At 44.8% G+C, this 22,918-nt stretch overlaps 1 protein-coding gene across 6 annotated transcripts in view; it reads left to right on the forward strand.

Annotated features, from left to right (window-relative positions):
* sorl1 (sortilin-related receptor, L(DLR class) A repeats containing) overlaps positions 1 to 22,918 on the forward strand; it is a 177,394-nt gene that overhangs the window by 26,648 nt on the left and 127,828 nt on the right. For all 6 annotated transcript variants that reach the window (XM_032590816.1, XM_032590818.1, XM_032590814.1 and 3 more), the window contains exon 5: positions 15,424 to 15,491. In XM_032590816.1, the coding sequence (XP_032446707.1) occupies positions 15,424 to 15,491 (68 nt within the window). The remainder of the gene's footprint in view (positions 1 to 15,423; positions 15,492 to 22,918) is intronic.

Raw genomic sequence — 22,918 nt, forward strand, 5'->3', positions numbered from 1 at the left:
GAACAAAACCTACAGTGAAGCAGGTGAGGGTGTGGACTGCGGGGGCCATGGAGGCACTCCAGGACTGTTTTGAGTGCTCTGACTGGGAGATGTTCAAGGCAGCAGCCACTTACAACGACCAGATCAACATCGATGAGTACGCCATGACTGTGTCAGCCTACATCAACAAGTGCACAGAGGACACCAGCATCACTAAGAACATTATCACCCAGGCCAACCAACAACCCTGGATGACTAAGGGGGTACGGGAAATGCTAAAAGCACGGAACTCAGCCTTCAAGTCTGGCGACAAGGAGGCACTGAGGACAGCGAGAGCCAACTTGAACCGTGCTATCAGGTTAGCAAAGCAAACCCACAGTCAGAAAATACAGGAGTTCTTCCACGACACCAGCAACACCAGGAGTATGTGGCAAGGCATACGGGCGATTACAGATTACAATCCATCCTCCCCCCCAGTGGGCGAAGTTGATGCTGACTTTCTCAATGGACTCAATAACTTCTTTGGGAGGTTTGAGGCACTGAACAATACTCCGGCAAAGAAAACTGTTCCCCACCAGGAAGAGGAGGCATTTTGCCTGGACACAGCCGATGTGTTGAAGACTCTGAAAAGAGTCAACCCACGGAAGGCCCCAGGCCCTGACAACATACCTGGGCGGGTGTTCAGGGAATGCGCAGTTCAGCTGGCTGGTGTCCTAACAGACATTTTTAACATCTCACAGCCACAGTGCCAGCCTGTCTCAAAACTGCCTCCATCATTCCGGTGCCAAAGAAACCTCAAGTCACCTCTTTCAACGATTACCGGCCTGTGGCACTGACTCCCATCATGATGAAGTGCTTTGAAAGGCTGGTAAAATAACACATCGTCTCCAGACTCCCCTCCATATTTTACCCGTTCCAGTTTGCCTACCGCCGAAACCGCTCCACTGAGGACGCCATCTCCTCCGCCCTACACCTGAGCCTGGCTCACCTGGAGGAGAAGAACATTCATGTGCGGATGTTGTTCCTGGACTTCAGCTCAGCGTTCAACACAATCATCCCGCAGCATCTGGAAGGAAAACTGGGACACCTGGGCTTCAGCACCCCCCTGCGCAACTGGCTGCTAGACTTCCTCACCGACAGACCTCAGTCAGTCCGGATCGGACAACACACCTCCGAGGTCATCACCCTCAACACAGGCTCCCCTCAGGGCTGCGTCCTGAGCCCTCTGCTGTTCACTCTGATGACACACGACTGCGCCCCCAGGTTCGCCACCAATCACATAGTGAAGTTCGCGGACGACACAACGGTGGTGGGCCTCATCAGAGACGACAACGACCTGGACTACAGAGAGGAGGTGGAGCAGCTGGTGGACTGGTGCAGAGACAACAGCCTGATCCTGAACGTTGACAAGACGAAGGAGTCGTCTTGTCAACGTCGTCGTCGACTTCAGGAAGAACCGGCCCAGCCACGCTCCACTGCTCATCAACAGCTCGGCTGTGGAGGTGGTCAGCAGCACTAAATTCCTGGGCGTGCACATCACAAACGACCTCACCTGGACTGTGAACACCACGTCTCTGGTCAAGAGGGCACAGAAACGCTTGTATTTCCTGCGGAGGATGAGAAGAGCACACCTGCCCCCGCCCATCCTCAAGACGTTCTACAGAAGCACCATAGAGAGCATTCTGACCAGCTGCCTCTCTGTGTGGTGTGGAGGCTTCAGCGCCTCCGACTGGAAGAACGTGAGGAGAGTGGTGCAGACAGCAGAGAGGATCATCGGGGCCCCCCTTCCCTCCATTCAGGACATTTCATCCCAGCGCTGCATGTCCCAAGGCCGAAACATTGTCAGTGACCCCTCACATCCCCACCATGGACTGTTCTCCCTGCTGCCCTCTGGAAAGAGGTTCCGCAGCATCCGGTGCAGGTCCATCAGGTTCCGAAACAGCTTTTCCCCACTTGCCATCAGACTGCTGAACTCTTAACTGGACTGCACTCAAAAACTGCCTTTGTTTGTCCATTGGGGTTTTGGGAATTCAACCGCATGCCACAAGGGGTTACAAACGCCCCAAGCACATTCCAATGGTTGATGGAAAGATGCATGGGAGAATTAAATTTAAAAGAAGTTTTGGTTTTCATTGATGATTTGATCATCTTTGCACCTACTTTGGAGGAACATGAAGAACGACTGATGAAAGTTCTCAACAAACTTAAAGACTTTGGGTTAAAATTGTCAGTTGAGAAATGTGTATTTTTCCAAACATCTGTGAAATATCTTGGGCATGTAGTGTCCCAGAATGGTGTTGAGACAGATCCCGATAAGATCAAAACACTTACCTCCTGGCCAGTGCCCAAAAACCTGAAAGAATTGAGATCTTTTCTCAGGTTCTCTGGATATTATCGTCGTTTTGTCCAAGGATATTCAGCCATAGTTAAGCCACTGCATGACCTGACTGCTGGTTATCCGCCATCCCAGAAGAAACTGAGATCAACAGTAAAACCAGAGAACTATCTGAACCCCAAAGCACCATTTGGAGGACGGTGGACACCAGTGTGCCAGCAGGCTTTTGAAACCATCATTGAGAACCTAACTTCTGCTCCTGTACTGGCATTTGCTGATCCACAAAAGCCCTACATACTCCACACCGATGCCAGTTCCACCGGTCTTGGTGCGGTGTTGTATCAGGAGCAGGATGGAAAGAACAGAGTTATGGCATATGCCAGCAGAGGTCTCTCGCGAAGTGAATCCAAATACCCCGCTCATAAATTAGAGTTTCTCGCTCTAAAATGGGCGGTGACGGAAAAATTTAATGATTATCTCTATGGTGCTCAGTTCACAGTTGTCACAGACAGCAATCCACTAACTTACCTGTTGTCCTCAGCAAAACTCGATGCTACCAGTTACAGATGGCTTTCAGCTTTGTCTACTTTCACGTTCAAGATTATCTACAGCGCTGGAAAGCAGAACATGGATGCTGATGGGTTGTCTCGGCGACCTCATGGTGAGCTGACTGATGATCCTTCCTCCAGGAAGGAACATGAACGAGTCCTGAAATTTGAATGGACTCGGTGTTGTTGGTTCTAAACGAACCAACAACACCTAAACAAACCAGATTATGTCTCCATCGACCAGCACACCATCGAAGCAGTTTGTGCTCGTCACATGGTGTATAGTGCAGTTGTACATCTTGACCATGCTCTGGTGTTGTCTATGTCCGCCCATGCCAACAGTCTACCTGACAGTTTTACTGATGATGAACAGTTCAGCTCCTCTTTACTTCCTCGATTTTCAGCATATGACATCGCAGCCAAGCAGCGTGACGACCCTGTTATCTGCCATGTCATAGCTCAGCTTGAACGAGGAGAGTCACCATCACCATTGGTGAGGGAAGAACTTCCTGAACTGCCCCTTCTACTGCGAGAAGTAAACAAAATGGAGCTCCAAAACAACCTTCTCGTTAGGAGGAGACAAGTAGGAAGTGGACCGGCATACCAACTAGTGTTACCTGAGGAGTATCGAGCTGTTGTGCTGCACCAACTGCATAACCAAATTTCCTTGTGCATTATGGCATTCCGGAAAAGTTGCACAGTGGTCAGGGTTCAGATTTTGAATCACAAACCATTCAAGAGCTCTGCAAAATGGCCAACATCCAAAAAATAAGAACCACTCCATACCATCCAAGAGGAAATCCCGTCGAACGTTTTAATCGAACACTGCTGGACATGCTGGGAATGTTAACTGAAAAGGAAAAAACTCATTGGAAAGACTTTGTAAAACTGCTAGTTTTTTTTTTGGCGCCGGCACAGCTGGCTGCTTGCAGACGCAGCTCTCGTCGTGTGTGTTAATCTGTGTATATTTGCTGTAACCGATTAAGGATCCGTGCTTAAAGAACCCATAGACCATCAGTTAAGCTTTCCACAATGGCTGGATGTGGTTCTGTCTCTGTTCTCCGCGTTCTTCTGCTACTTTTTCTACTCTTTGTTACGGAGAACCTCGCCGAACGGAGTAGCGGCATTGTTTACTCGCGTGAACAGCTGATTGCGCTGTGTAAGCCTCTGCTGCTGCCCGGAGACAGGCCTGTGGTCCCAGAGGAGTTACGGAGGAGACGACGGGGCTGCAGGTCTGGAGTTAAACAGAGGGAGAAGAGGAGACGGCACAAACCAGCGGTACCGGCGATTATTGTGGGGAACGTGAGGTCTTTGGGGAATAGGACGGACGAACTCACTGCGCTGGTTAGGACCCAGAAGGAGTACAGGGAGTGCAGTATCTTCTGCTTCACGGAAACCTGGCTGCACTCGCTTATTCCGGACTACAGCGTGGAGGTCCCTGGATTTTCCTTGGTGCGGGGGGACAGGGACTTTTCCAAGAGTCGGAAGAAGAAGGGCGACGGGATTGCACTTTATGTGAGTGAGAGGTGGTGTAATCCCGGTCATGTTAACGTGAAGGAACAGATTTGTAGCCCGGACATTGAACTTCTGGCTGTGGGAATGCGGCCGTATTATTTACCGAGGGAGTTTACGTCCGCCATTTTGATCGCTGTTTACATTCCCCCATCAGCTGATGCAGCGGTGGCCTGTGACGTCATCAGCTCTACCGCAGCCAAACTCCAGACTCAACACCCGGACGCCTTCATGGTCATCACAGGTGACTTTAACCATGCCTCATTGGACAAAACTCTACACAACTTCCAGCAGTATGTTGACTGTCCCACCAGGGAAAACAAAATGCTGGATCTCCTGTATGCTAATGCCAAAGATGCATACAGCGCCACAGCCCTGCCCCCCCTTGGCAGGTCGGACCACATCTTGGTAAGGATGACTCCCAAGTATGTCCCTCTAGTGAGTAGGCAGCCTGTGAGCATCAGGATGGTGAGGAGGTGGACACAGGAGGCAGCTGAGTCACTGCAGGACTGCTTTGGGTCGACAGACTGGGATGCGCTCTGTGGGCCTCATGGGGAGGACATCGACAACATGTCTGACTGCAACACGGACTACATCAGATTCTGTGAGGACACTGTCATGCCAGCCCGGACCGTGCGCTGCTTCTCCAACAACAAACCCTGGATTACCAGTGACCTGAAGGCACTTCTAAACAAAAAGAAGATGACTTTCAGGTCTGGAGATAAGGAGGAGCAGAGGAGAGTTCAGCGTGAACTCAGAGAGACACTGAGGACATGCAAGGACAACTACAGGAGGAAGCTTGAGTCTAAACTCGAGCAGAACAGTGTGAGAGATGTGTGGAAAGGAATGAAGCACATCGCTGGGTTGAAGGGGAAGGACACACAGACATCTGGGAGCCTGGATAGAGCAAACCAGTTCAACCAGTTTTTCAACAGGTTTAGCTCACCTCCTGCTACTCCCCTACCACCACCATCCCCCCACACATCCACACTGCCCCAAGTTGTTCAATCCACCTACCGGCATTCTCCTGCACACCACCTCTCCTTCAGCCCCCCATCCCCCCCTCCTCCCCCATCTCCACTGCAGACAACAACACCTACCCCCAGCTAACGGTGACTACAGGCCAGGTTAAGAGACAGTTGGAGCGATTACACCAGGGGAAGGCTGCAGGACCTGATGGCATTACAACACGGATCCTGAAGACCTGCTCCGGCCAGCTGTCCCCTGTACTGGCACACATGTACAACCTGAGCTTGAGGCTGGAGAGAGTCCCGCTGCGGTGGAAGACATCACATGTGGTTCCTGTTCCCAAGAAGCCAAGGCCATCCGACCCAGAGGACTACAGACCAGTTGCTCTCACATCTCATGTGATGAAGGTCATGGAGAGACTGGTCCTGGCCCAGCTGAGGCCTCGGGTGAGGACGTTTCTAGACCCCCTGCAATTTGCCTACCAGCCCCACTTAGGAGTTGACGATGCCGTCATCTTCCTGCTGCAACGAGCACTTTCGCACCTGGATGGTGGAGGAGACACTGTGAGAATCACATTCTTTGATTTCTCCAGTGCCTTCAACACCATCCAGCCTCTGCTACTGGGTGAGAAGCTGCGGAGGATGGGTGTCAACGACTCAGTGATCTCCGGGGTTACTGACTACTTGACAGGCAGGCCACAGTTTGTCCGTCTGGGCAGTGTCCTGTCTGATGTAGTGGTCAGTGACGTAGGAGCTCCACAGGGAACTGTGCTTTCTCCCTTTCTCTTCACCTTGTACACCACTGATTTCCAGTACAACTCTGAGGCATGTCACCTACAGAAGTTTTCTGATGACTCAGCGGTTGTCGGGTGTATAGGGGATGGAGGGGAGGGGGAGTACAGGACACTGGTGGACGGCTTTGTGGAGTGGTCTGAGCAGAATCACCTGAGGCTCAACATTAGTAAGTCCAAAGAGATGGTGATTGACTTCAGAAGGAAGAAGACATCTTCACGGCCACTGAAGATCAAAGGGGAAGTGGTGGAGGAGGTGGAGGATTACAAATACCTGGGAGTTGTAATCGGCAACAGACTGGACTGGGCATCTAACACTGACGCTGTGTGCAAGAAGGGGATGAGCAGACTCTATTTTTTAAGGAAGCTGAGGTCCTTCAATGTGTGCAGCAAGATGTTGGAGACCTTTTATCACAGTGTTGTTGCCGGTGCCATCTTCTTTGCTGCTGTGTGTTGGGGAAGCAGCATCAGAGCCAGCGACTCTAATAGACTGGACAAAATCATCAGGAAAGCTGGCTCTGTACTGGGACTAAGGCTGGAGTCCCTGGAAAGTGTGGTGGAGAGGAGGACACTGAAGAAGGTTCTGTCTATTATGGACAATAAACAGCACCCTCTCCACCACATAGTGGACAGACAGCGGAGCACCTTCTCACATAGACTGCTCCAGCTCCGCTGTCGTAGGGACAGATACAGGAAATCCTTCCTGCCACATGCCATCTCACTGTACAATAAAAGCTAAATCATTGTTCTGCAATAATCAGTCCAATTTTGCACCACTGCACTGTGGCACACTTGCTGTACATATATTTACATATACATATCTGCATTTTTTTAAATCTTTGCAAGGACTGCTCTAAGTTGCTTTTTATATTAACAGCATTTTATATTTTTACAATTCATAGCATTTTATATTTTATTTTTATTTTATCTACAACTACTACTCAGTGGTAGTTGTTATTGTGTCTTGTCTCTATGCTGTAACTGCGAAGTAATTTCCCTGCTGGGATGAATAAAGTACTTCTATTCTATTCTATAGTGCATGCCTACAATTGCACGAAAAACGATGTTACAGGATACTCACCATATGAGCTGAAGTTCGGACGCCAACCTCGCCTACCAGTGGACTTAGCCTTTGGACTGCCATTAAGTAAGGATGGATTTACCTCCCACACACAATATGTGCAGAAGTTAAAGTCTCACCTGGAGGAGAGCTACAAACTGGCTAGTAGGAACTCAGCTAAGGTGATGCAGCGTAACAAGACTCGATTCGACCGAAAAGTTACTGCGTCAGAATTGGACATTGGAGACAGAGTTTTGGTGTTGGATGTGCGAATAAGAGGGAAACAAAAGCTCGCAGATAAGTGTGAGTCGTCTGTGTATATTGTTGTGAAGAAAGCCGGTAATCTTCCTGTGTACACAGTCAGACCAGAAGGCCAGAACAAACCACTAAGAACCCTGCATCGAGACCTTTTATTGCCATGTGGGTACTTACCTTTTCCTGAGGAAGAAATACCTACCAGAGATAAAAAGAAATCTCCTGTGTTTTCTCCAGTATCTGCTGATGATGAAAAGGATCCATCAAAGGATGAACTAATCAATCTACCTCTGCACATTCCATCATCTTTTGAACCTGTCAAATTTACGATTGACATTGACCTACCTGCTGCCGAGCAGTCTGTCCCCTTGACACAATCTCCAGTACCTGTCACTGAAGAAGACAGTGATGCTGAGGAAGATGAACCCAAACCTGTGGAAAGGGAACCCACAACTGTTAAAGAGGAACAACTAGCAATGGACAGCGAGGAACCTGAAATTGACTCTGAACAAATCAATCCTGCAAAGGTCTCCAGAGTTGAGCTATAGAACAAACCCTTTGTACATTGGAATAAAGCAAAGGATTATGTGTTCTTGAAACAGAGAGTTCTGGTCAGCATATTGTAACTCTGAGATACTGATTAAAAAACTAAAACAGAATTACTTAAGAAAAAAGTTTCTTTCAAGATTCCTCACATTTTTTGTTCTGATTGTGTCAGCCATCTTCATTATAGCCTTCCTGTAATGCTCTGAAAACAGGGAGATCTTGTTTTCATTTCCTAGGAGCAGCTCTTTGAAGGTATCCAGAAATGCTCAGAAATTATAGCTGTTCTTGCAATTGTGGTCAATGTTAATCATGGTGAAAGCCTTATCATGAATTCAAACTGGTGAATCTCTTCTGGACATTCTCATAGTAGGTCATGACTCAATCCATTGCCGTCACTTAAAGAAAGGACAAAAGCAAATAAACAAAAAAAAACAATGTGTTCTTAATCCCGCATTTATTTAAGTACCATTTCAAGAATGTCCCTTGATGCACACTCTCAGAATGGTAGACTGGCAGACAAATGTGGTTGTTATAAAGTGCAATATAATTATTTCTTAATGCAAGTAGCATAATGACTAGAGCTGAACAAAATTATTCTGATCAAATATTTGTTTGGCAGAGGTTCATACAGCCTGCCACTATTGTTATTCAGAATGCATCATTTAATGGAGTGGTCCCCAACCTTTTTATCAGCGCAGACTGGTCAAGGCTTGTGGTGAACCATCAGACAAGGCTTCTGCATGTTGGTGTGTCCGTTAAAGCGGACACACATTTTACGGACACAATATATGCCATGTGCGGACACACATGGCACATTTTATAATATTTTGCCCCGATTTTCCCCTTAGGACAATCTTAGAACTCGGAACGTTCTAAGATTAGAACGGTTGCGATAATTTTTACCGATCATCCTACGGTGTGTGGTGTGTTACATAGAACGCCAGACCGCTTTTCCATGTGACAGGTAGCCAATCAGAAAGCGCGGTGACGTATGCACGGAGGGGAATCCCAAACAGCTCACATGGCGCAACCGAGAGTACGGTGGACATCGGAGATGATATGTGGAAACAACATGAATGTTTGTTCAACATTTTGTACAAGGAATATCAACAGAAATGATAATGAAAGGAACTGTAGCGAAACTGGTACCGTAGTTGATAAACCTGGTAACTTTTCAGCTATCATTAACCTGACATAATATAGTTATAACGCAGTGATGTGCAGTGAGGTTCATAGCTGGTGAGGCACCACCATCATAATCATAATCAGATATACAAATGTAGGCCCCCTGCATGTTTATATAAGGAAATTTTGCGCATGCGGGCAACGCTGGAGGGCAAAAACATTATTCTTTTACTTTTCATGCATAGCCGCTCTGCCGCCGTACAATAATTCCGTTAACTCAATCAAACGTAGACACGTAGATATTATTAATTTCATGCTGTGTTCCACAGCAAAGGGAAAAAACGTTAAAGTACAACTCGAAACCACTACTTTCTTGCCCTCTGTATCAGCTCAGCTACACGCAGACTCGTTGCCATAGCAACTGACAATGCTACAAAAAAACTAAAATATTTCCCATATAAAGAGCAGAACATTCAGTCTGTTGCAGTAGTATGGTTCTCCCCTGCTGTTACAATTTTTTGAGTCTATCTGACCTATCAAAAGCATCACAATTTTAAAGGCTTGCAACTGCCTTGCTTTCTTTGGTCCAATACTGATAACTAGCACAATATTTACTGCTCATGGATTTTACATCCAACAGTCCGTATACAGCATGCAAGTAGGTTGCTTAAATTTTTTCTATTAGTTTTAGCATACTGAAATGTCTCTCCCCACGAGCAACAGTCATAGGCAACATGCAAAATACACATAAAGCAATCCAGACTTCTCAAAAAATGCTATGTAGTTGCATTTTATTCAAGCTGCAGTATATAACTTCAATAAAAAATATGTTTTCTTCATATTTGTTAATGCTGTCACCATTTCGTGACAGTTTGTTATGAGACAGATAATCTGTGAAAACAATCAATGTCTTCCACCTCCTCCCTGAGCTGCTTTTGCTGGCTAAAGTAATGATAGGTTTATTTTAATTCCTAACCTGCAAAGAATCAACCAGAGACACAATTTACTTTTCTGCAGAAGAGGAGAGTAGACCCGAGACATGGAAAACCGCTGTCAAACACTGTCTGGGATCAACTCTGCCCGATCTTTCTCTGCATTTCTGTTTATTAGAAAAATCAAGGAAGGAGGTTGGGCTTTTTCACATAGTCACACAAAGAATTTGACCAATGACCTTTTTCTACAGGGTGTTCTGGAACCTTCTGTGGACATGCCCTTACAAGGGCATGAGGCTGACCGCAATCAATCAGCCCCACAGAAAACTGATACCACAGGAATGTACAACCGTCTCTAGCCTCCAGGCAAACATCCTAAAAATGGTTAATAGTGTACTACAAAAGAGAGAAGTCAAGGAAACATCAAACAGAATAATAATGTGAAAACATAACCTTTCAAATAAACTCACAAGTAAATGAACTTAGATAATTTTTCTAACAGTAATGCAACATTCTGACCAAAACAACCAATCGGAACCGGGAGGACACTCTTAGCACTGTCAATCAACCTTATTCATTCACTGCTAAATGTGCTAATGGTGGAGAAACAAAATGTCATTACAGGAAAATCGTTTATCTGCCGTCACTGGTAGCTATGCTAACTAGACTGAGCATCCACAACAGGCTATGCTAGCTGCAGTATAGTACAGAGCGAGGGGGAGGAAGGATGAGCAGCCACATGAGATTGTGATTGACTGCACTAAAACTCTCCTTCCACTGATTGGTTGTTTCTAACACTTTGAGAAAGCAGAGGAAATAGATTTTTCACAGATTATCTCTCATACCATACTGTCAAACATAATGACAGTTTTAACAAATATGTGAATTAAAAAAAAAAAAAAAAGTTACATACTGCAGCTTTCACTCAGGAGAGGACGGGTCAGACGGACGTGGGCTAGAGCTGCTTCTGACTGACTCATCTGTTGTTAAGTGGTAAAAAGTACAGGGACACGTTAAATATATGGATGTCTTGGTAATTTTTTTCCTTAATTCATTAGATGCTCGTGAAATGGAGGCAAACAGTAGTCTGTAGCTAAGCCAACTATGCTAAATGGTTGATAATCTCACACACTCTACCCACCTCTCATGGAGAAATACTGGGTTATAAATTGACACGCTTGCCTTTTTCTCTCTTTCTCTCTCTATTTTTAAATTTTTTTTGAAAACTTGATTTTATTATTTTTCTTAGCAGCATAGTAACTACCACAGTCATTCTTGTTTTCCATTGACTGCTGCTGAACACTGTCACCGTCAAGCGCTCCAAGCAGGAGCGAACCATTTCATGCAGATACAGGGGGGTTCAGGGCAAATATGGATGTTTGTTTTTTGGTCTGGGAGGGGTAACATTTAATTTTTACTGCTAAAAACAATCTTCAAAATACAATATGATTAATTTTGTAATTGACAGGGCCCCAAATTTTATTTTTTAATTTTTATGAACAAAAAATAAATAAATTGTGGAGGGGCCGTGTTGGTCAGGGGCCCTTAGTATTGTCATAACTTTCCCTCGTATATGGCCCCCCTGCCTGTCGGTGTATAAAGTGCTTCATAAATAAAGTTGGTATGGTATGGTATTGCTGTGGTAAGAAGGGAAAACTATAAATATATCGCTGTACTTGCCTTTACTGTATGGCTAGCTTGCTGTTACTGTTTCTTACTCTGCAGTTGTGGAGTCACATTGTCTGGGATCATGAGCGCCCTCTGCCATGAGGCAAGAGAACTGCCTGCCTCACCTCGAATCTGTTCTCTGCCATTTCTGAACGCTCCTCAGCACACAAAACACGTTACACACACAGTTGGTGACAAGAAACACTGTACATAGTATGTACAGTGTTTGTACATAATATGTACAGCTAAATTATAGAAAATCAGTTCATATATTAAATGTTTTTTAGCCATTTTATTGGCGATGTACAGACAGGAGGAACATGCTCTCATAGAATGGCAGCCAGTGCAGTTAGCGAGAGGTTGCGCAATCCAAGGTCAGACTCAGCTCGCTGCTGCCTCACCAGCTTCGTTTCTGAGCATTTGAATGGGAAAATGCAAAAATTGAGCGATTTTGAAGAAAGAATAATCAGAATTGGTTAAGGTAAATGAAAAATAGGTACTTTATACAGTGGTCCCCAACCTTTTTATCACTGCGGACCAGTCAAGGCTTGGCAATTTTACTGCGGCCCGGGGGAACGGGTGGGGAGGAGGTCACATGACACAATTTAATATTTTTTTGCCCCGATATTCCCCTAATGACAATCTTAGAACGTTCCGAGTTCTAAGATTGTCGCTTGTGATAATCGTACGATTATCCTGTCTGTGTGGTGTGTTACGTGGAACGTCGGACTGCTCCCATCTAAAATAGGGCTTATTCAACATGTTTGATTGTCTTGGCCCTTTTATCGCAGCCTGTGGGGTTTTCCCTGACTGGGAGCGAGAACGCAACCTGTTGAATGTGACAGGTAGCCAATCAGAAAGTGTGGTGACGTAAGCATGGGGGAGGGTCGGGGGGGAGGGAGTGAGGAGTGATGCACAGGGTATTCCTTTGGCGAAGCAGTTTGAAGGCTTCTTCATTGCCTCATTAGAGAGCTGGTCACCACATATCATGCAGAGCGGGCTTGGAATGTGGGAATCACCTACCTGGAAAAATACATTCTCCTGTCTCTGGGCCTTTTTCCCTTTGCAAAGAAACTTTCCAAAGACATTTGTTTACTCATTACTCATTTTGCTACTTGTGGGCTCAAAGACGTAACCGAGAGAATTCAGTTAAAGGATTTTCAAAATAAAAGCTCCCTCAGACTCACATAATACATAAAACAGAAATATGTAATTATTTCTTATGCGGCCCGGTACCAATTGGTCCACGGACCGGTACCGGTCCGCGGCCGGAGGTTGGGACCACTGCTTTATAGTACAAACCACAGGGTGAAAATAGCAATATAAATTATTTTATCATTATATATTATTTTTCCATGATGACAGCACATCACTGTTATAATGATAAGGCTATTCATTCAGTCAGGGCTTGACACTGACACTAGCTCGCTTAAAATGAGCCCACAAACTATTGCTATTGCTTCTACATTGTCACCCTGTTTGTTTATTCTAAATTCATGTTTGGTATGTTGGGGATTTTACGGGATTTTCTTCTGGAATTGGGATGTTCGTGAGTGGAATCCGTGTGTGGTGTGTTGGTCCTGTGTGTGGCTGAACACACGAACTGATCTGACCTGTTGTACTTTTATTGGCTTGTGTGTGGTCACAGAGGTTTGGAAAATCGGCCGACATTTCTTAAATTGTGCCGTGTGAACCAGACTCACTCCAATCTGGTAGTGATGAGAGACAATGACACCTGAAGTGTGTTGCTTATGCACAGGGTGCTTGGTCTCTATGTGGCAAAGCAGTTTGAAGGCTTCATTGCCTCATTAATGAACAGAACACTCGTACCAATTGGTCCACGGACCAGTACCGGTCCGCGACTGGGGATTGGAGACGACTGATTTAATGTATAGTTTTAGGCACATGAGTGTATCTTTTCACTTAATGAGCATTCAGAATTATACTCTAGCTTATGGATGTTTACAAGAAGTTTATTAATAAATAAATAGATTAAACACCAGTTTTACATTTGACAATTAGTTGTCTAAAATGTAACTTCTTAATTCAGCTGATGGATGCTGAATCCCGCTGCCCCTTTCCCACTTACCTGTCCCCTCCCACCAACCTTCACCTGGAGAGAATAGTAACACAAAAATGACTTACCTAATTTTCTTGGGGAATATTTCATCTGCTTCTTTCTCTTTGGTCAAATAGGGACTTTTTTCTTTGGTGGCTGGTCCTCATTAGCATCCTCTACACCCGTAGCATGTCTTCATTAAAATGGTCTTCATGTGGCTAAAGTTAGCAAAGCAAGAACAAAAGCACCATGTCACATCAGCCAAGTTCCTAAATAATGCACATAAAGGATAATGTTGACTAACATATTAGCTTTTAATTTGCTAGATAAAAATTGGAGGGAAAAAAAATCTATATTTCACTACTTAAACCAGGGGTCTCAAACTCCAGTCCTCGAGGGCCGCAGTCCTGCAACTTTTAGATGTGCCTCTGCTGCACCACACCTGAACAGAATAATTAGGTCATTAAGGCTCTGGAAAACTGATCTACACAAGGAGGAGGTCATTTAGTCATTTCATTCCAGTGTTTTCTATCTGTGGCACATCTAAAAACTGCAGGACTGCGGCCCTCGAGGCCTGGAGTTTGAGACCCCTGACTTAAACAGTCTTAAATAATGTTTCAAATGCAAAGTTCATAAGTGCTTTGTAGACATCTTGCTTTAAAACTTTAGGATCAATTAAATTAAGAAATTTAAGACTAAACAAAATGGCAGACCTCACATCCCCACCATGGACTGTTCTCCCTGCTGCCCTCTGGAAAGAGGTTCCGCAGCATCTGGTGCAGGTCCACCAGGTTCCGAAACAGCTTTTTCCCACTTGCCATCAGACTGCTGAACTCTTAACTGGACTGCACTCAAAAACTGGTCTCCACTTCATACCTTGCAGATATACATAGCTAAATAACTTCTATTTTACTGTCATTCCTGCACTTTATATTTTATACTTATATTTATATTTTATATTGTATTTTATTTTATTCTGGAGTAACCTCATAACATTGGAACCTCAAAACATTGTCCTGAGCTGTATGCAACGAAATTTTGTTCTGTATGCACCCTGTGCATGCAAAATGATAATAAAGTCAGTCTAAGTCTAAATAAAGTTACATAATTTTTTTTAAATTTATAATACTTTTACAACAAATTTTTATAACAAATTAATGACAGATTATGATTTCTTGGTTAATGTCACGTTGTCATAACAAAGACATTTTGAATAATGTCAGCTTTGCATTAAAAGTGCCATTATTTACCAAATGACACTTTATGACAACAGTCATAAATATTCATGAAGACTTATTTATGTTCATGACAGGTGTTATGTCTTGTTTATGACAGTGTCTTGTCAGTCTTATGCACACCCCATTACATAAAGTGTTACCAACTAGTTTTTTTTTTACATTAGCATAATATAGACAAAGACTTGTGCATATTTGTAACGGAATAGCAGCTTTAGAAAGCTTTCGATAATCGTCTTCCTGCCTTAAGCTCAAGCATTTCCAGTGTTCTCCTTGTCATATGTGTGAGTGCTGGAGCATAGCAATGAGTCTGACCTACATTTTTGAAATTCACCATCCCCCTCTTTCTGCTTCTCCTCCTTCCCTGTCTCCCCCCACTATCCCTCACCCACCCACATCCACCTCCATAGCTGTGGAAGTCAGACGACTTTGGGGAGACGTGGGTGTTGATCCAGGAACATGTGAAGACCTACTTTTGGTAAGACAACAGCTGTCTCTGTTCGTGATGTGCAGACCTTGCACAGGAGTGTGAACGTAATGTGAATGGGAGGAGTGTTCTGGGCTCTGTGGTATGTTCTCTGGATTTACAGTGAAAACAAAAGAGGAGATTCTTCCTTCCAGAAAATATCAGTGGAATGTAAGAACATCTTGTTGGAGAATCCAGCTGGGTTCAGTTATGTCAGCACCAGCATCATATGTCATGCTCTCATGGCTGAAAGAGTTGAAGAGGGGTAAATGTGGACAATTAGTTGACCAGGTTGAACAATGTAAAAGATGACACCAAGACATCTTGTTGCCGTTCTGCTCCTGATTATTCAGATTACAGGGTTTTTTTAGCTGTTTAATTTAAACATGGTTTGAGTTTCTTTTATGACAGTTAAGGATTATATTTCTATTTTCTTTTAACCTTATTTTTATATATATTTTTCATGTTCTTGTTGTTTTCTTGATTTATTTTTATTGAATTGTACAGTACTTGGGTCAACAGCAGTTGTTTTTATGTACTATATAAATAAATTGACATTGACATATTGGAATAACATTGTAATGTTAATCAAAATGGGCCAATATTAAGAACCGATATTTATTCCTATCTTGTCGCCATTTGTTTCTGGATGGAGAGGCAAGAGGGTGGGTCATGTGTTAATGGTTTGGCCACCCTCCCCCACTCCCCAAGGGCAGCTCCAAGACGCCCCTCAAAAAAAGTCCATAAATAAAAAACAACCAACCCAGGGTGGGCGGAGGGGCGCTGGACGGAGGGCCAGAGTCCAGGAAGCAGAAAACTCAGTCCATAAAAAACAAAAACTGTCAGGGCGGGGCCTGTTGGAAACAGCCTCAACGTACGAGCACCGAGATGGGGAGCAACAATTTGCCCACGATGCCCTCTCATCGTGGGCAACTCTAGAGTGGAAGTATGTCCAGCCCCTCTCAAAGAGACTGGTTCCAGAACCAGAGCCATGCGTCAAGGCGATACCGACTAATTCTATCCGGAAACTTTCAACCTCACACACTAGCGCCGGCTCCTTCCCCACCAGAGAGGTGACATTCCACGTCCCCAGAGCCAGCTTCTGCAATCTAGGATCAGATCGCCAGGGCCCCCTCCCTCGGGGGCATCACACACTGCACCCGACCCTTTTGAACCCTCCCACAGGTGGTGGGCCCATGGGAGGGGTAGCCATGTCTCCTCTTCGGGCTAAGCCCGGCCAGGCTCCATGGGTAAAAGCACAGCCACCACCACAGCCACCACCCATCAGTGTGTTATGGGTGGTGGCCAAGGGAGGGGGCCCTGGCGATCTGATCCTCGGTTGCAGAAGCTTTCTCTGTGGACGTAGAATGTCACCTCTCTGGTGAGGAAGGAGCCAGAGCTAGTGTGTGAGGTTGAAAGGTTCCGGCTAGCCATCGTGCCCCCCCTCCAGGCCTGGCTCCAGAGTGGGTCCCTGGTGGGCCACATCCGGGCGAGGGAACACCAAATCCAAAGTTTTCATCCATCAGAGGGGTCAGGCTGCGCTTTGTCTGGTCCCTCACCAAGGACCTGTCTGCCTTGGGGGCATAAAGCCCCAGACAGCATAGCTCCTACGATCATTGGGACAGTCAAACCCCTCCACCATGATCCACCAAGGAGAGGTGGATGGATGGATGGATGGATTTTTTTTTAGCAGTGCTCCCTAATGACTGGCTATTTTTAGAATTTTTAGAACGGGCGACTGACAAGGTCTTCTCAGGTGACCGGGTGCCCGTGGGCTCCGTGTTAGTGACCCCTGCTTTAATTTTTAAAAAAATGTTTCTTCTGTTTCTTTTCCATATAGGTTTTTATATGGGGAGTTGGAACTCTTTACTGTACAATGACAACAAAGGAGTTCAGTTTAATTTGCCATTAGCATGGTTAGCATGGGGAGCAGTTAGGGATACATAGCATATCTACAGTAACATTGGTATTTGTCACTGGGCCAATATTAACAACCAATATTTATATCAGATATCAATATCGGCCCAAATGTTCATTTTGATGCATCCAGCAATACAAAGAAAAATCAGTTCTCATTTTATACGTTTCTTGAAAATGTACAGTACATACCAAAAGTTTGGACAGGACACACCTTCTAATTCAATGGGTTTTCTTTATTTTCATGACTATTTATAAGGCAAGAAATCCCACTTATTAACCTGACAGGGCACACCTATGAAGTGAAAACCATTTCAGGTGACTACCTCTTGAAGCTCATCAAGAAAATGCAGAGTGTGTGAAAAGCAGTAATCACAGCAAAAGGTTGCTACTTTGAAGAAACTAGAATATAAGGGGTATTTTCAGTTGTTTTACACATTTTTGTTTAGTGCATATTTCCACATGTGTTATTCATAGTTTTGATGCCTTCAGCGTGAATCTACAATGTCAATAGTCATGAAAATAAAGGAAACTCATTGAATTAGAAGGTGTGTCCAAACTTTTGGTCTGTACTGTACATAAGGTCTCTGAGTTTTTCAAAAAGCTTCCAGTTTCCAAAGTTAGCATGCTCAAAGGATAAGACAGATGCGGATGATTTTACAGTACAGTACTGTACTTCTTTAAGTCTTCCTCTCAAAAGTCTTGCTCTCACTCCCTTACACTCTTACTTTGAATGTTTTGACATGTCATAGAAAATATGATTTACTTTTCAAAAGTTTTGTCCGTTCTCCTCTGTAGCGTTGTCCACAACAAAGAGTGTTATTCTTAACAGTCTTGGAGCTGTCAGTCATCCTCATGTAATTGCTGTTCAGTGTGCTAACGGTGGAGAAACGACTTAAAATTACAGGAAAAATGGTTATCCGCCGTCATCAGTGGCCATGCTAACTAACCTAGCATTCATGACAGGCTCAGGTATCAGGAAGAAGCTGTAGCCAACCTCATGGGTACTGGAAGGGGGTGAGCAGGTGCAAGTGAGGGCGAAGACCGCATCCTGACTTTGATTGGCACTGTAAAAAGGCAGAGGAGTTCAATTTTTTCATATATTATCTGTTATAACAGATAATATGTAAAAAAAAAAAAAAAAAAAATTAAGTTACATAATGCTGGTTTTAGGTTGGTTAAACCTTAACAGTTTTGTTCACCAGCTGTACATAAATTAAAAATATCACATTTTACTGAAATTTGGAATATAATTTCTTTTTGCTGATGCGTTCTAAAAATATTGCTTTGAGATTCTTGAAAATCTGCCAGGAAGCCATTAATATGCAGGTTGACTCAGGTGAATATAAAAACAACCAAAAGACGGGAGGACATTCTGAGTTTTCACCCAGGGATTAGTCCAGAGGAAGGAGCATATAGAGTCCAGATAGCGTCAGCAAGTTGAACTGGGAGCTTTGAAGGGAGGCCAGAGAGGCAGAGCCCAGGCAACACACTGGTCCCTCTGTTCAGCTCTCCAAGCTGCGGGGGGAAACAGCCTTCTCTGGAAAGCTGCTGATAGGATGCAGCAAACCACCTCCATTCATGCGAGCCGAGCGGCTGTACCATGCTACTCCAGTCTGGTGGCTACAAATAGCTCCACATACAGCCATGTGTTCCTGGTTGGAAAATGGCAAATCAACTTTTTTCTTCAGAAGATTTTCTAGACTGCAAATGTCAACAACAATACAAAAAAGAATCTGAGGTCCAGATTCTTGGTGTGGTTTGGCAGTGTTTTAAGACAGAATTTAGTTTCTAATTTAACACATCTGAAATACTAATGCATTCAGCAGGAATATCCTAACTGTTTGGAAAAGAAAAAAAACAACAAGCATATCAGAGCACAAATAACAGAATATTTAGACATGACTTTGAGCGTTTTAAACCACCAGCTGGGAGCTCCTAGCCAGAAGGATAGCAACATCGTTTAATTTGTGTCTGACAGTGTGACCACTTCAGTCCAGGACCACTGCTTTAGTAAAATAAAAAAGTACAGTGCAGTAAAACTGTTCTTATAAGTACCATTTTCCCCAAAAAAAGTTACTGAAGTAAATGTAACCAGTACTACCCACTTTTGAACATACTGTAGATAACAACAATACCAGTAGCCGGTACTTGTTAATAAGCTTAACGTGATATATTGGCATTAGTCATCATTTAGCTAACTTTACCTGCATTAAACAGCATTACTCGACTCACTCTGTTAGCTTGGGGGAAACAGAAAGTTGGTCACTCTGAGGTAAAAAAAAAAACAACAGCTTCCAGTAAAGGGGGGGCAGTTGTGTGGGCAGTTGTGAGACTGTCATACAACAAGTCTTCAGTCAAAGTTCCCCTGAAACTTACTGCTGGTGGAAATTCTTCCAGGTCAGGCATCACCATCTATAACTCTGAAGATACTTAATGATATAAATTATGGCATTTAATTTACATTTTGGAATAAAGTACATTTGAACTGAATCAATAAATATTGCTACAACATAAAATGTGTTCTGAACTTCAACTGCATCTAGATCGTTTTAAAGTGCAATATTAATGACTATTTCTATAGTGAAATTTAAAGTATGCATGAAAAATTCTCTAATTTTAAACTTTTTTTCTTGAATTGGAGAAACACTCAAGAATTCCAAAGTGCTTGTACTATAAGAGGGATTATTTGTTTGGAAACACAGATTATTTGTTTGTTGCAACTTGACTTGTATATCCAACAAGTCAAGTTGCAGACACGTGCAACTTGACATGAAGCCTAGGCGCAAATTCAAACTGGAAGACTCTTTAGCCCCACCTGCATCATCCAATCGGCGCGTCCCGCTCATCGCCGCCGACCTATCAACGCTGGACCAAACCACGTCACGTCCAATCACTGACCAAGGCCCAGTTGATAAGGACTTCCATCCATGGCATCTTCCGCTTTCCAGCTGCGCTCAACCTGTTCAGCCGCACGCCTCAGCTCCTCAGCCAGCTATCTCACCAGATCCTTTTTCGTGATTGTTCGTCCTTCCACCTTTAATGTCCATCATAAAAGCCGCTTATTCTCTTGCTCGGCCCCTTCTCTCCCTCAGACGCTCCTCAGATGGAAGAAGAATTACTCCCGCCCCGGCCTCATTCATTCTAAGCAGCTTCTCCTGCCGCTTTCTCGCCTGACCGGGATCCACCTTCCCTTGCTCCCGCGTCACCCACTCCACGGTCTGTCTCTGGCAAGCGGACACATATTCCCACTGTCTTCATCCCCAGGCCATCTTTCTTTGCCTCAGGCCCTGGCCGGCCCGCCAAGGTCTCACCGCACCAACCTCCCTCGCCCTCACAGCTCATCGTTCATCATCTCTCCACCGCAGTTCATCATATCACCTTTCCATCGGTTCCTCGCCCTGGTTCAGCCACGTCACAGCTTCTCTCACTTCCGCGTAGCAGCTGTCAGCCCGGTCATCAGCTCCTCCCTTCGGATTTCCCACGCTACGCCCGCCTCGGGCTTTCAGGGTAAGACGTAGCCTCACATGTCTCATTCATGTTTTGCAACGTTAGGAAACGCGGAACTTAGTCTATCCCCTTCCCGAACTTGCAGGCCCTATTCGCCCTTGCCACCCGGGCTGCGTTTCAATTGCTTCAGAGCTTTTAACTGTATGAATGCATAAATAAATTAGTAAATAGTAGCATCCCTCTCAGCGGTGACCCAAGGTGGATCGCCAGCCTCTTTTCTACAGCTTCTCGCTCTCAGTAGTAGCCTCCGTTATCAAGCCCCATATATTCCTCCTTTAACTTTATTATGCCCGCACTGGACTTCCTGCTCCTTTTCTCGGCCCCTCTCAAATCAGCGGCCGTGTTTGGTCACGTTTATCCGCACAGCGGGATTATTCATTCATAAAAAACAGTAGACGTATGCGCACCCAGCTACGTAGAGCTGTTCATGGGTCGTCATGGTTACCGCATTCATTTCTCTGCTTCAACATTGACTATCTTAAATAGTGCACCCGCCGTCTTTAACCGCTTAACAGTACGTCATGCCCCCATTGACATTACTGAGCAGGATGCGCATTAATAACCAAAAGGGAAGAAGAAGAAAAAAACCAAATAAAAACAACCTTGACATTTTGCATGCCGCTGTCAGGATTTGAGTTTTCTGCTTATCTATTTCGAGTTTCTGTGTTTCTCCGAGTCTCCGTGTTGTCCTGTCTCCCCTCGTTTGTTCCCAGGTGCGTCTCGTTCCCTGATTACCCCCTGTGTATTTAATGTCACCTGTGTCTCAGCGTCTCTGTCGGGTCCCTGTCGTTAGTCGTCTGTTCGTAGCAGTCATTTGTCATGCATTCTCGGCCCTTTTGTTCACCCTGTTACCTGCGTTGAGCCCTGGTTTCCGCTCAGCAGTGCTGCCTGGGATTTAGGACCGTTTTCGGATTATCGTACTGTTTATTCATCATTAAACATCATTTTTACTGCTACCTGGTTCCACCGCATCTGCCTCACCACCCACCACTACAGTTCTCGACAGCCATTCACAATCGTACGCTGGCCGAAGAGAGGCGACCCGTACTGACTTCTAGTTGTAAATTATATCAACAGCCTATTTGTGCCCCTTGTCTTAGTAGTTAGGCATGCATCATGCGCCGTAGTGAAGCTGGCTAATAATCCCTCCAGGGCACATTGGTACAAGTCAGCTCAGTGCTTTCACCTATTGTTACCCAAGTCACTAATCGTCGTTTGCCAGGGTCTTCATCCCATCATCGTTTCTCATCAAATTTCGTTTAGTGTCCCATTCACTACTCATCAAGGTAACTTTAAATAGAAGGTGGTTTATCATCAATCTAAAAGAATATGCGTTTTGGCGTTTGACCTACAGTAATTTTCCCTGTTTTATTATGCTTAGAGGCTGATTGCTATTTCATGTTTCATCTCAGACATGCGCACTGAGTAAACTAGAAGACCTTAATGATCTGGCAGTGGTTTCTTCACCAGGCCTTTAACAAGTGTCCCCTTTTCTTAGCTTAAGTTTTTAGGATTGTCTAAGTCGTTTTCTGGGTATATCCTTGGTCTCAAGTTTACCTGCTTCCCCGCCAGGCCCAACGGTATGGGTGAGCTCCGAAGTGTATTGCCTGCCCAGAGAAAGTAGTGCCTCTCCCCACCCCCTGAACCGGAAGCTGCCTGTTTCCACCTCAGAACCCCCAATTCTCCGTCATTACTACATTGATTTGATACTATAGGGGCTCCCGCACTTCACATATCCGTGTCCCCGTCACATTCAGCAGTTAAAACCGTTTAATCCATTAAATGTTGTAACCTGTTTCCCGAGTCGCCCTCAAACGCAACTCAAACTCTGAAACACTTGCTGGGTTTACACCGGTGCGGCAGCAAAGGAGACCTGCTGCTGCCGTGCAGAGCTGCATATGTGCATTATAATCATACCAGAAACGCAGAACTCTTAAGTTTTCCCCCAAAGTTACCGACAGAGTTGAGTAATGCTGTCGGATGCAGATAATGACAGCTAAATGATGCTCAGC

The sequence above is a fragment of the Xiphophorus hellerii genome, chromosome 18, assembly GCF_003331165.1.
Source record: "Xiphophorus hellerii strain 12219 chromosome 18, Xiphophorus_hellerii-4.1, whole genome shotgun sequence".
Lineage (NCBI taxonomy): Eukaryota > Metazoa > Chordata > Actinopteri > Cyprinodontiformes > Poeciliidae > Xiphophorus > Xiphophorus hellerii.